At 41.7% G+C, this 15,016-nt stretch overlaps 1 protein-coding gene across 4 annotated transcripts in view; it reads left to right on the forward strand.

Moving 5' to 3' along the window:
* Positions 1-8,038, forward strand: part of bsk146 (brain specific kinase 146) — a 31,009-nt gene extending 22,971 nt beyond the window's left edge. For 3 of the 4 annotated variants that reach the window (XM_018761774.2, XM_018761775.2, XM_018761777.2), the window contains exons 2-4: positions 2,939-3,167; positions 4,704-4,906; positions 5,539-8,038. In XM_018761774.2, the coding sequence (XP_018617290.1) occupies positions 2,993-3,167; positions 4,704-4,906; positions 5,539-6,339 (1,179 nt within the window). In that variant the 5' untranslated portion in view covers positions 2,939-2,992 and the 3' untranslated portion in view covers positions 6,340-8,038. Of the gene's footprint in view, positions 1-2,938; positions 3,168-3,568; positions 3,701-4,703; positions 4,907-5,538 lie in introns of those variants that run through there. The other variant, XM_018761778.2, reaches the window with a different exon arrangement.
* The last annotated feature ends 6,978 nt before the right edge of the window (positions 8,039-15,016 follow it).

Consider the following 15,016-nt stretch of genomic DNA (forward strand, 5'->3'; position numbering starts at 1 on the left):
ACTGGCATTTCGATGGAACGTATTGTAAAGGTTTTGACGTTCCACAATTTATACTGTTTTAAGCCTTAGCAGAGGTTCCTGGTCTTTGGAGTTTGTGATCCTCTGTAGGGGCCTCCTGGTCCCTTTGACTTGAGATTCTTTTTGAGATTTAAATGTTCTGCAGCCAGTACAATGAAGACGCTGAAGACTATCTGCTTTTGTCAGTCCTGACTGACAGAGGAGACAGTACGTCCCAGCTATTTTTAAGCAGAACTAATTGTTATACTTTATACTTTTATATTTTAATTTGCTATTTATAGAAGCCTAAAAACACACAAAAAAAAGAAAAACGAAATTCAACCGAAAAGACAGCTGAAAGGTAAACTTCATTTGAAAGAAAAGGTGAAATTACGTGCATCTTGCGGTTGCTTTTCTTGCTATTTTATACTGACAGAAAAGATAAACAATTATTTAAATAATATAGCCTAGTTAATACCCGCCTCAAATTCGAGCTCCAAAAGTGTTCTCTTGACGGCAGCGTTTTTCACCATCACTGAAAAAGACAGTGGATTTTTTGTTAATTGTATTGAAAATTTTGTTTGCAAAAAGAAAATCACTTAGTTTATATTGGGTCCTCAACTTACTGATACAGATGGGAAAGGAAGTCTGTTTGTAACTTTGATTTGTTTGTAAATCCTACCACTGTGTCATTATCAGTAAAAGCTTAAGAATACAGATGTTCCTCACTTTATTCACAGGTTTGGTTTTGTGAAAAATTCAGGTCACCCTATAATGAATTTTTTAATAAAAGTATTGTAAGATTTTATTTTCTTTTGTTTTATTTTATTTATTACATTTTTGTCTAACGCATGTCCTATGCAGGGTCTCTGTGTTCCGAGGCCTATCCGGGAGTATAGGGCATGATGCATGGTACACCATGGATGGGATATCAGTCTTTTATTTTCTTTATCACTTGAAATGTTAAGATTAAATTTCCTTTAAAGCTACTGAAAATAACAGAGGCAGCAGGTAGTGTAGTGATTTGAGATGCCTCCTCTAGACTTAGAGGTTACAGGTCAGTTCTGTTCTTTGTTACAATATCTTTGAGCAAAGTGTTTACATGTATTTTTTAAGCAGGCATTTTTCACCAAAGCAACATACAAATTAGTGAAAACAAAAGTGCATTTCATCAGCAGATGGAGCGATACAGATGTAGACATGGAGCAATACAGTCAGTTTGTTCAGGATCACAGTTTAACCAGCATATATTACAGAAGTAGCTGCATATCGACTTGGTGATGGTAACCTCTTATTCTATGCCTGTTGTTGACCAACTGATCACATAAGGATGAAACATTTGTCAGCGTCTGACCACTTCAGTTGTGCTTTATTACCCGTACAGTCTACAAAAGCGGAATAATAGAGATGTGCCAGAATTTATTCAGTAGGTACTGTACGTTCTGTAGAAGTTTCAGGTATAGCTATAATTAAAAAGCACTTTTCATTATCCTCAAGCTACATTGAAATGACAATTTAAAATATCTGAAAACAAAAATATATCTTCACAAACTTAGCGCTGATAGCTGACTGGTCTATCCTATGAATACGTAGAGTATTTGTCATTTTGTCACTGATCTCCAACATTCAGGAACTCGAGGCAAGAGCTGTAAACACTGTGGAAACAAGTTGAATTAATCTGGTTCAACATTCCGACTTTGGATGTGTTTTACTGTCAACTAACAGCTGGAAGTGAAAATGCAGGATGTTCCAGCTCTTCAGCAACGAAATTTCAGTCGACTGAAGACAATATAATTAGCTAAAAAAATTTTTTATATCTTGGAAAATTCATATCTCAGATGTTTGCAACACGAGGACACGCTGCAATAGGTCCTGGTGATACAATCTTGCTAAAAAAACATATGGACATGAATTTGTTGCTAGTATTAGTGGAGTAGCTGCCTAGTACATTTTATAATATATATGTAAAGGTTTTCTGACTTTAGCTGTAAAGAGTTAAATTTGAAATGAACGGCGTTTTTGTTAGGTTTGATTGAGACGTTTCGTGACAATTAATGCCTACATGATATTTTCTTCAGGCCTTAATTAAATGCTATTTTTAATAAGGGAAAAATGGATATTGATTTAGTCTTTTGTGTTTAACTGTCTTCATCTTAGACAAGCTTAATGAGAGGTTATGAGTAACACATACCAATCACAGGTGTTGAAATTAAAGGCAAAAAATGAAAAACTGGAAATCTTTTCAGATTAGTTACTAACATGATGGCTTTTATTTTCAAACTGTGATTTATTGATTATTTTACCGTTTCAGATTTCTAAATGTATTTATGGAAGCCCTTTAATCCAAATCTTAAACTTCTTTCTTTGTAATTAAGAGATGCCATAATGATCCATAATTAAAAGAACTACCTCTCTATAGACGAAATCAATCAAAGTCAGTGCTTAAATTGAGATGAACCATCCGACTTTTTCACCACTTTAAATTATGTAACACCTTCTGTCTGCACAGAAAGCAGAAGCTCACAGCAAGATGGATGAGTAGGTCAGTACTTAAGGGCAGGCAAGAATCTCTCTGCAAATAACACATTTTATTCCCAGGATAAAAATAATCAAACTGCAGCAGTGGAATAAGACATATGGTGTTTATACAGTGCCCCTAACAGAGAGTTCGTAATTTTCATTTTTTTACAGAAGAAAATGCATTTTTCTGGTTTGTTTACAGAATAGGTTTGATGTTATCTCAATGCTTTTGTCAGTTCTGCCTTGACATTTCTAGATCACAGGAGACTTTACCTTATATTATATGTTGTTTGAAAACCTAAATAATGGAACTTTTTACATTTAAAAAAACTTGAAATATGACATTGAACTTCTGTTTATCAAAAATGTTTTTCACTGCCACAGATTTCCTAGAACACTGTTCTTCTTTCTTCCTTTCTAGTAACTTTGCGTGTAAGATCATCGTCCTGCGATTGTAATCCATCCCTCCGGAAATATGAGCTCCTCCTCTCCCCTGATGTCCCGGGCGTCTGTCGACATCCTGGAGGAGCTGCAGCTCATTGCAGCCCAGAACCTGGAGAAGCTGGAAGTCAACAAGTATTATGAGGTCATACGAGAGCTGGGCAAGGGGACCTATGGCAAGGTGGACCTCGTGATCCATAAGATCAGAGGTAGGCAAATGACAGATATGAAAACGTAAAAAGAAACTGGATGCCTGTTAAATATTGCTTGTTGGATTTTTATAATAGATTTTGGTGGCATATTCAGTCATTATCCATAACCACTTGTCCTAGTGCAGGATCACAGTGGTCTGGAGTCTATCCTGGAAGCATAGAGCATAAGGCAGGGTACACTCTCAGTGGGATGCCAGTCCATCACAGTGAACTCACACACACAATATTCCCGCATACTACAGATAATTTAGAGTGATCAGAAACATGTGACTTTGGACTGTGGGAGGAAACCTGCACAGACATGGGGAGAACATGTTAACTTCACGCTGAGTGAGCTAGATTCAGACCCACATTTAAAGACAGTTGAGCTAGAAGAAGTAACCTTTGGTTGTGTTCAGGAGAAGTACTGGCTGAAAAGCAGACTGAGACCGTTAAGTTCATCTGTGGGACGTGAATTTGAAGGGAAGCCAGATGGTCTGTAGTTACTCACGGAGGAGGAGATCACTGCCCCGGTAAAGAAAATGAATAAGGTGAACCATGTTGTGTATTTAATGAAATACCCAAGTAGTATATTCAATAAAATGTTTTCGTATGTTGAAGTGATAAATCACTGATTGCACTAATGCAGTCAGGGAAGCAGTGAAACCGTTAACCCAGTTACTGCCATCAGGCAGGCTGTAGCGCTGGGTTTGTGCCTTTCCCAGCTGTTAGTCAGCCTCCGCCTTCAAAGAGTCACGCAGCGAAACACGAAATTCACTTACTGCCATTAGGCAGGCTGCAGTGCTGGGGTTCAGCAGACTCGCTCGTAGCCCAGCTGCACGTTTCCTTTCTCAGGCATTAGTCAGCCTCCGCCTTCACAGTCGTGTACATACAGTAGCGCAGTCACCCAGTGGAAACACAGCGGTGAGCTGTCCGAGCGGAAGTGCCTCGCGCTGATTTGTGCCTGCGTGCCGCAGCAGCGCAGGCCAGAGCGCAGCCATGGGACGCGGTTTTCGGTCTCACTGCAAGTGCTACATGTGGGGTGCTTTGCCGGCGCGATGGAGTACAGTGCAATGTTTGCAAACCCCGGACTGTAACTGAGAATTGCAGCTTTAACCGCCACTATGAATGTAAAATGAGAATTATTTTAATTTTTGGTTTAATATTCATGACACATTTATTTAGCATGTATTAAATCCCTATGCATTTCCATTTTCATCTGGGGTGCTGGATAAATTGAAAACTGAATTATAACCAAAGATTTTTCTAATGTAAAAATACGTTTTTCATAATTAGCTGATCAACGTAGGCAATAAGCATCGTTACAAGGCATATTTGAGAAAACACACAAAGAGGAGTCCTGAAGGACGTCTGCTGTTCTTTGCCGGTCACAGACGTGTAGCCATTCACCTGGTTGAAAAACAGGAACACATTCGTGCATATCACACCTCACCCTTTAAACCTCGCTCTGTGTGTGTGTGTGTGTGTGTGTGTGTGTGTGTGTGTGTGTGTGTGTTAAATTGCACATATCCTTTCTGAAACATTCCCATTCAGGCACAAAGATGGCTCTAAAGTTCCTCAGAAAGAAAACGACCAAGCTGAAGAGCTTCCTGAGGGAGTACAGCATCTCTCTGTACCTGTCCCCCTGTCCCTTCATCATCAACATGTTTGGCATCGCCTTCGAGACAGACGAGTACTACGTGTTCGCCCAGGAGTACGCCCTGGCAGGGGACCTCTTCGACATCATCCCCCCCCAGGTAAGAGCGTTCGACCGCCGTCGGAGATTCCCCAAGGAATGGAAAGGTTTCCTGCTTTTAAACGAGCATAAAATATTCTTCTGTTTGCTTCTGGGTAACGTAGTTCTATATTGTTTCCTCATCGTGTGAGTTTCAGCCATTACGATGGCATTTTGACCTTTTTTCCACGTGACCTACCGCTCACACCTTTAAAACTACTGACAAAAATGTGTAGAAATTTAATTTTCTTCAGATTTAAAGTTGTATTTTGCTTTGTGCTGGACTTCTTGTTTTTGATGGAACCGTGGGAATGGCTTCAAATTTAGTGTCTTTCCTAATAAACACAGTGTCCTGCTCTTGGCCGCCTTTCTGAACACTCAAGAGTGTTTCTAATAAATGGCCATAAGAGGGACACTGTTGTAGTAACTCACTGTCTGTTGACTTCACACTGGATTTTTTTTCTGAAAAACCTGGAAATGTTGACATAGTAACAATACATGTAAAAATTAACTGTTGGATATCATGTTATATTTTTTCCTCATAATTTAACATATTCCCAAATGTTACATTTTCCTTTTGCATCAAGCTGCGTAACCTTGTGCTGTGTTCAAAATAAATTTCTCCCATAAATATGTCCTGCCGCTGCCCGAAAGGTGGGTCTGCCAGAGGCCGTGGCCAAGCGCTGCGTGCACCAGGTGGCCATCGCTCTGGATTACCTGCATTGCAAGAAGCTGGTGCACCGGGACATCAAACCGGAGAACATCCTCATCTTTGACAAAGAGTGCCGCAAAGTGAAGCTGTCGGACTTCGGCATGACGCGGCGCGCGGGCTCCCCGGTGAAGCGCGTCAGCGGGACCATCCCCTACACGGCACCGGAGCTGTGCGACACCTCCCGGCACGAGGGTTTCTGCGTGGACTACAGCACCGACGTGTGGGCCTTCGGCGTGCTCCTCTTCTGCATGCTGACGGGGAACTTCCCCTGGGAGAAGGCTCTGCCATCAGACGCCTTCTACGAGGAGTTCGTGCGGTGGCAGCGGCGGCGGACAGGCACCGTACCCTCGCAGTGGCGCCGGTTCACGGACGAGGCCCTGCGCATGTTCCGCAAGCTGCTCTCCGTCGAGCAGGAGCGTCGCTGCTCTGTCAAGGAGGTGTTTGGCTACTTCGGCCACTGCTGGATGCTGGACAGCGAGGGCGGCAGCGGGAACCTCTCCCAGGTGAGCTCCTCATCCTCCTCCGAAGAGGATCTGCTGGTGGACCGCATGAAGCAGCAGACGCTGTCGCCGGTGTGCAGCGTGCCCAAGAGCGCCGTCGTTGTGGAGCCCACCGCCCACCACTTCTCCTCCGTCTCCACCAACAGTTCCCTGTCCTCCCCCAGCAGCTACGAGCGCGTCTCCCGCGACAACGCCGCCGGCGGGCGCATCCTGGTGGCCACGCCCATTGAGATCTGCGTGTAGGGGCTGTGTGTGGGGCTGCCTGGCTGCCTGTTCCTTCAGTCTCGCACACTACAGCGATCCTTTAAACACCTTACAAATATTCTTGAAAAAAATCGTATGAATTTTAGGATCTTTCTGTGGGAGTTAGGAAAACGTAAAACAATAAACCCGTGCCTGTTGTTTTGATCCACGGAAGATGGGGGGGGGGGGAAGCAGCCTTGTGGAGGAGTCATCTGTGGGCTTCATGTGAACATTCCTGAAGATGCACGGGACCCTTGACACACACGCTTCTTCTGGGGAGAAAACCCTACCCGCTGGTGTGTCGCAGTCCGCAGGCATTTCACCACATGGTCAAAACAGAAGAAAACACAAGCGAACAAAGGAAGGACTTTGATGAAACTGCAGGGACACACAGAGGAGGAAGGACCTTGAGTGAGGTGAAACACTGGTATTGTTACTTTGAAGGACTTGACCAAAACTTTACCTCTTAAAGCAATATATTTATTGTTTTCCTGCTAAACAATCTGAGTAAGATGAGTAAAATTAAAGCTTGAAAAAGCATCTGAAAGAAATCTGAATTAGGAGAGATGAGTTTGATCATTTTGGGTAGAATAAGATGATGCCAGAAGGAATTCACAGAACAATTTATTTAATTTGCATTTTTGGAAGCTGTTGGAGATGCAGCACCTTAAATCATTGTAGAATGTTTCTTGAAGACGAAAAAACATGATTTGTGACCGTTACTGTAAATTGCAATGTGATTTGTGGTACTAAGTGCGAATGTTTGTGTGCGCGCGTGCATGTGTGCGTGTATGTGCGTGTGTGTGCAAATCCATATATCCCGTACTTACAGATTTTACATTTTTTCCAAGGTAGGTCAGCAAGTTTTCTTGCCTTTGGGTTTACATTATTTATTTGATTCCTAAATTTTCAGAAATCTATTTTTTCTATTGATTTTGTAAGGTAGCTTTAGATGTTGACTTATTTGACTTATTTTAATACGTACGTTTGCTAATGCCTCAATGCCAAAAGAAGTCAACGCTGTGCAGCCATCCTACAGCACCAAGCCTCTGTTTTTCTTCCCTTGTAGCACATGACATTTTGGATATTTCCATCCTGCCCATTGTGCATTAGCGAACGTGGCTCCTGAGGGCGGTGTGTCTTTGAATATTAGCCTCTGCTGTCGATTCAACTTCCCACAGACGAGTCTCAAATATGTTTATGTTGTGTTATAAGTTGTAGTATGCTTTCAGAACCAGTGGGGTTGTTCTGAAGGACCTTCAGTCTCACTAGAAATATTGTGATATTGTTCTCACTTAACCTCCGCTGTCAACTGCTCAGAAGCGGTTTGATGTGCTGTTGTGCAAGTGTGTGTCTGATCACCAGTCCCCTCTGTGATGTGTGAGCAGACAGACACACACACTGGCAGCCAGACGTGTCCAGGTTAGCGTGCGAGTTCTGCTGACACGACTGAATGTGTAAGTATCCGAAATGTGTAACCCTCACAGGGGCTGGAGGACAGGAGCTTCATCCTCACATCAGCTGACATTCTCACAGTCAAACTGATCCTCAGATTTGGAGAAAATCAAATGCATACAATCAAAATGAACATGACTCTCTGGTCACACACATTTCTGTTCTGTGGTTGTTAAGGGCTGTTACATGTTGTCTTTATAGATCACCTTAGTTTTATACTTTATTCTGTTCTTGTCAGAGAAGCTGTTTTTTCACTGCTGGAAAAATTGTGTTGTATGAACACAATTTGTGAAAAAAAAAAGTTGTGTGAAAATGAAAGTATGATTTTCATTTCTTTTGGTTTCTTATTTTTTAAATCTCAAGTCGATAATACGTTTCAAAAAGAACGAAAGCTTTTCCGTGCAGTTGTCAGTTTATGTTATTAGATTCTGTTGACTTGTTATTCTCAGCTATGTTCCCCTAAGTACATGCTATGAAATCTGCAGGGGTGTTGCTTTTACACAAATCCAAGGGCAACTTTTAGAATTACTATTTTTATTAGATCGAGCTCTCTTTTTTAGGCTTATTAATTTAAAAAAAAAATCTGCTGCATTGAAGTACAGTTGAGTTGTATAAAGTTTTAAGTTTAAATATGGATTGATTAATAGTGTAAAAATTAATAACTGGTTACCTTGTTGCTCCTTTTCTTACTGTATGTCACAAATTGGTCTGATACATTTCAGAGAATTTTTCATTTTTAGATGGGATGGAGGGAATGAGGAAAGTGGCCTGGCTATCTGGAGATGATGTTTAAGAAAGACACATTTAACGCTGAGTCATGCACTAAATATTTGGGGGATACGTTTAATTTCTGTGACCTTTAAGTCCTCCAAAAATACTCACTACATGCTCCTTACACTGATCTTCAGCTGAAACATCGGTGTTCACCAGGCTTTCTAGGTTGTCTAAAAGAAGATCTTTGCACAGCACTGAAAAGCACTGGTGCAGAACGCAAAGCAATAACATTTATTGCAATGTGGAGATTTCTGAAGTGTGGGAAGTCCTCATAGAAGCATAATGCACAGTTCATCCAAGACCAAACAGCAGACCCATCTTCACATATTAGTCTGAAACTTGTTGTCAGTCATCTGACAAAGAACTCTGACATTTTTGAAGAGTTAATGCTTTTTTCCTTTTGTGAAAATACACAGCAGCAGTTTATTTTCTAGTCTGGTGACAAGTATAAGTTTAAAGTAAGTTGTGAGGAAAAATGCATTTTTTTTTTACTTGTTCTCTTGTTTAGTTTAATTGTTTTTGTTTAATTTTAGGACAGTGATGCTGGTTATTGAAGCACTGTTGCCAGTTATAATTTTCTACATTTTGATTAAAGCTCATTGAAGATGTATGACAGCTTATTTTGAAAACTGCATGAAGACACTATGACAAAAGCATATCTCGATGAAAATTTAATTGTGTTTATAAAAGATATGCGGATAGTGTTGTGAAATTTTTGCTGTAGCACAATTTCTTGCATAGTGTTCAGAATGGAGATGACCATCATGACTTACTGAAATAACCTAGGGCTAAAAAAAAAAAGAAAAAAAAAAAAAAAAGAAAAAAAAGACAAAAACATTAACTGTTGGTTTTTACTCACTGTGCTGTGTTTGTATGCGGTTGTTCTTGTGTTTCTGTCAAACCAAATTGAAGGAGAACACGGAGAAAGTAGCTGCTGACTGAGGGTGGCCATTAGACAGAGGAACTTTGTTGTACTGTTGAAAAAGATGTTGTTTTTCTAACAATTTGTTTTTGATGGAACTTAACATCTAGGACAAAAGTCCAAATAACCAAGAGCTGAATATGTAGGTGGAGTAGCTGAAGCAAGCAATTTTTCACGTCAGTGAAAAAAACTGAACGAATTTGCTGCTGCGAGTATGTACGTCACATTTATAAAAGCAAGAAAAAAAACATAAAAGGAAAAAAAAAGACAATTTGGGATAGAAATTTATGTGTTGGTATTTTTCAGACATATCTGCATGGATTTACAATTGTTTTAAGGATACATTGTGCAAAAAAAAAAAAAAAAAGAAAAAAAAACCATGTTTTTGCTGTTCCAAGCCGTGGTATTCTTTTCCCTGGCACTTTGAACATCAGCTACTGCAAGTGTGAAATGTGGCTGTGCGTCCATCTACACTGTGGACTACTGTACACTCGGTGAAAAGGGCCTCTGTCTCCATGTGTCACACACTGAATAGCAGGAGAAAATGCTTGCACGGCATTCAGGTGGAGGAATACTGCACCTTGCGACGCCCGCGTTCACTACTGACCTCGGCGCTCCGACTTTCAACTTTTAACAGCAGCTGTAGGTTCCTGATGCAAAACAACTTCACCTGTCGGGTTGCTCAGTTTCACTAGTTGTTGACTGAAAATAAATAAATAAATGTATTGGACACAGACTTCAGCAAACTGTCATTATGTAAAGTGTTGCCAGTAATGTGAAAATATCCCTTGTCTACCTGTAAAAGTGACTTTTTTTTTTTTTTGATGCACCATGTTTTCAGTGGAGTTTTAGCTAGTAGACAAACCCAACGCTAGAACTTGTGTCCAATTCTGTCATTGCAATACAATTGTCTTCCTGTTTGTTCCCTCTGATTTAATCAAAAATAAAATGAAATTGAAACTCACGCCGTTGCCGGTGTCCACTCTGTGGAGGCGCGAGAGGCACGGGAGAGGTGTCGACTGCGGCGCCGCGTTTGCAGCAATGACGTCATATTGGACCGTAGCGAGCGCATTCAGATCTGCCCATAAGCACTTGAGCATGTGTTGAAAAACTACTTTCTCAGCACCAGAGATCCTGTCTTTGGCACTTGAGTGTGACTTCAGTGCAGAGGATATGAGGATGAACTTTTTTGCTTTCATGCGTTATTCTTAATCCTAAGTGCGAACATTCAAACGAAGGGCCTTCGCTCTCCCAAATCAGTTAACAAAAGGACAAAGAAGCTGCTGGGGGAGGGGGGGGGGCGCGGTGGACCAGAACTCTCACCCCAACCCCCACATCCAGCCCGAGCGACTCCGTTCACAGTCCCAACGAAGAGCAAGAAGAGGCGCAGCTGCCAGACACACTTGTCCTTAATTACGGCCCCTGATCCAGGGAGCGAAAGCGAAGGCAGCAAATCCTCCATTTCACACGCGTAATGACGGCCAAAAGGCCACGCATCCCCAGCCAGCGTGTGCACCTCACAGGGGTCACGAGGGGGAAGAACATGATCTAAGAAGTGAAACGCTATTCAGCTGATGCCGTTCTCCAAAGTTCCTTACCTTTATTTACCCCTTTATATGGCTGGGTAATTGTTGACCGGAGTAGTTTAGGATAAGTGTTACAGGAAGAGAGGTATTTAGACCTGCGTCCTTTGGATTGCGAGGTGACGGTTTCAACCCCTACGACACCCGCTGCCCCTCGGTGCGTCTTTGTCGTGTAACCGTCCACATGTATTCTTCAAAGGTCACCTTGAACACACCTCGGAACACAGTGTGTGTCGGCGATGAGCGTAAGAACCGAACAAGGTCACGCTGCATCACAGAAAGTGGGTAAGTACCTGCGTGTGTGTGTGTGCGTGCGTGTGTGTGCGCGTGAGAGAAGCTGCAGGACACTGCATGAATTGAACAGCAGCACTGGCAGCACTCAAGTACACCAGACTCTGGCCATCTGATTTGCTTCAAAATTGTTTTCCCTGGACTTATGAATTTTTCATTTATTAATGAGCGCCTTTGATGGTTGAACATGCACAATGCCGTAAAACTGCAGGCACTCCCGGCCCTGTGTATGTGTGCGCGCGCGCGTACAGTATGTTTGCACTGATGAGAGGAAAGACAATTCCAGAAATCCCCCTCCGAATGCCCTGCTGCATTCTGGGATGGCTCACGTCAGACACAAAAGGCATTTGCTCGACAGCCATTTTAACGGTGTAGATTTAATCGAGAATAAAAGGCTGTCATCTCACATTTGTGGCCCTGAGTGAGGTATAGGTTCACATCGAGGATTGCCCAGGAAACACTTTTCCACATTTCTCCCCCTTTTGAAAATCTCCTCTTCTATAACCTGAGGTTAAATGAGACATGACATCCTCATTTTCTAATGCTTAGTTCTCTGGAAATCTACATACTGAAATGTTCACACACCCCATTTGCATATAACAAAAATATATATGTTGATGCATTTGTGCAATTATGTTAAAGGCCACACATGCTATAGCATGCTTCTAACTATCGTTGCATATTTTTTCACTAATCCAAAGCCTTTATTTGAAGCCCTTTGCCTAAACTTCCGGAACGCATCCCTTTATTAGGCTGGTTATTTAATGAAAGAATTCAGGCAATACGTTTTTCTTCTGAAATATAATCTTACACCATCTACATTTCAATATTACCACTATGACACCTGCTCTCATATTTATCATTGGCTTCAAGTGTTATTTAACAGAAAGATCCAATTTTATTTGCTAAGCTCCTGATGAGTTGTGAATGCCGGAAAAAAACAAAAAAATGTGGTGGAAGGGCAACAAATGAGACGGCAGCACAATAGATGAATAGATGCACACAACATGCCGTCTGCATGGAAACAAGGAAAGCAGGTTGCGAGTTGAAGGCGTTCAGTCCGACGAGACAAATGAGGGCGTTCATCTTCCTGCCTCTTTTAATCTCCCGACTAAAGTAGACCAGGGAGCTGCGCTATCACAGCAGGGCATCGGAACTGACACGACAGCATTAAAGAACTGGCCTGACTTAAATAAGACAAGAGATCAATAACCAAAAGCTTTGCTCCCGCAGGAACTTCATACTTCAAAACAAAAACAAGACATAATTGCCCCTAGTGGAAGTGTTCACTTTAAATACTCTACCTATATTTTACCACTGATTTAAAAGCACTCTAAAAAGCCTTTATGGGGACATCGATTTATAAATGGTAAGGTTTAGTCATTTTACTGTACTGCATGTGTGAAGTATACAAATACAGGTTATACTTGTACTACCAGGAAAAGAGACACACAAGAGGCCTGTTGAGTGTAGCAAATCCATGTAACAAACAGTACAATAAATGCAAGTCTTAACGCTCATATACTTTTCACAAGATCATTAAAATAAAATTTACAACACTAGGCCTCAGTTATTAGCAGTTCTATGTGCATACACTATTTCAAAGCTGTGATCAGGGAAGAAGTTTTACTTGTTTTATTCTTCATCCAAAATGTGTGTCGCACAAAGGACGATGCTGAAACTGGGAAACTCAAGGACACATGAAGAACACCCTTTTAGGCTTTTTAAGAGAATTTCATTATTCCTTTCAGGAATCCACCACAACTGGAAAGCAAACTATGAGCAATAAAATAATAAAAATAGAAGTATAAAATATTTATACAGGCATTGCAAAGCAGCAAAATATTTTTATGATGAAAACAAGGTAAATCGCAGTAAAGCTAGTCAGGTATAGCTTTCATGCAACTGCTGTTTCATCCTCATCATGTGGTCTGAAAAGAAATGTTGCTTGTTGGTGTGTGACACTGGTCACCGGGCACTCTTGCCCTTGTGCGCAGGGAACTAGAGCAGTACTAACAGCCACAGTAGCTGCTGTACATTTACACTGAAACGGTGAAAAAAAATGGTGTACTAACTACATGTTTCATAGTAAATACATAAGAAAGAAAATGAGTGATAGAGAGCACAAAGGAGCCTTTCAGAGGCAATGCAGAGCTCCAACGCTAGATGTCTCCACAGACATTTATGAAGCTATTTTAAACGAAGTATGCCGAGCACCAAAAACATCGGGAACCCAAAAAAATGTGTGAGGTGGACCTCTTACAGATAATTGAAAGGATCTACTGCTAGTCCCCACCACAATCGATATGCTGGGAGCGCGAGCGGCAAGGCGGGAAAGGCGAGAAGGCGGGAAAGGCGCGAGCGCGGCGCTTACTTACGTTCAGGTAAGTTCGCCAGTTTATATTTTGCTCGCGTGGTTGTTCTCCGGATCATCTGTTCACACCAGTTTTTCCCTGTGGTACCTCTACTTTCCAGAGAGGTTTACAAACTGAGAAAACTTGCTGTGCAAATACAAAACTGCTTCTTTACGAACAGGAAAGCGCCACGAGACCAGTGCGGGCCTGCGACTCACGTTATTTTAAATAATATACTTATAGCTGACGTTCTGCAGACATACAGTCAATTCCTTGTATTCAGAGCTGCGTTTGTTTTACCGTTGTTGATTTTTAACTTTTACGTGAGTACAACTCTCTGAAAAAAGAATTATGTACTCTTGTTGAATCATTTTTATTAATGCATAACCAAACATATGAGTAATATAACATACCATAAAGAGTTCTCTGTACACAGAGAGACCAGTCATTTTCACTGTCCCTTTCCATGGATGGAAAATGTACCAAAAAAAAAAAAAAAAAAAAAAAACAATTTTGCAGGCTACACATCCAGCTACGCTTTACGTGTGTTGCCATCTGTCTGCCAAAACCCTAACTCCCGAGTATCCAAACTTCACATTTACTGTAAAAGAAAACAGTAAACTTCTGCTGTTGTGTAGCTGACAACCTCTTACTTAAAGGGCTGTTAGACAACATTTAGCAGGCTTTACTTTGCTGTAGTTCAAGTCAGTGTAAAGTTAATTCATACAACGTGACAAACCCTGCAAAGCTCCTCAGTTTCTTCAGGAGGACAGCATGCGTTAGAATAGTGTGTGTGGGGTTTTGCCTTCCTTTGGATTCCCAGCATCTCAGCCAACTAGCTTGAGTTATCGGGAGTGTTACTTTTTGTGGATGCGCACATGCACTGCTGGGTTGGTGGTGTGGTCAAGGCATCTAGGGCTCATTCCAAATTGAAATTTGTTACTGTAAAGCCAGGGGTGCAGTGGGTTGTGCCACAGTCCTGCTCTCCGGTGGGTCTTGGGTTCGAGTCTCGCTTGGGGTGCCTTGCGACGGACTGGCGTCCCGTCCTGGGTGTGTCCCCTCCCCTTCCGGCCTTACGCCCTGCGTTGCCGGGTAGGCTCCGGTTCCCCGCAACCCCGTATGGGACAAGCGGTTCTGAAAATGTGTATGTGTGTGTACTGTAAAGCCCGTTTTCTTTTGATGCAGCAGCTCTAGGTAAAGGTATCAGCTCAGTAACTTCAGTACCCAGCAGGGTTGTTAAATTGATTTTGGGTACAATTGAAACAATTTTTGTCTTGCACACATTCTCAGCAGTACAA

Source organism: Scleropages formosus, chromosome 20 (assembly GCF_900964775.1).
Source record: "Scleropages formosus chromosome 20, fSclFor1.1, whole genome shotgun sequence".
In the NCBI taxonomy this organism is placed as follows: domain Eukaryota; kingdom Metazoa; phylum Chordata; class Actinopteri; order Osteoglossiformes; family Osteoglossidae; genus Scleropages; species Scleropages formosus.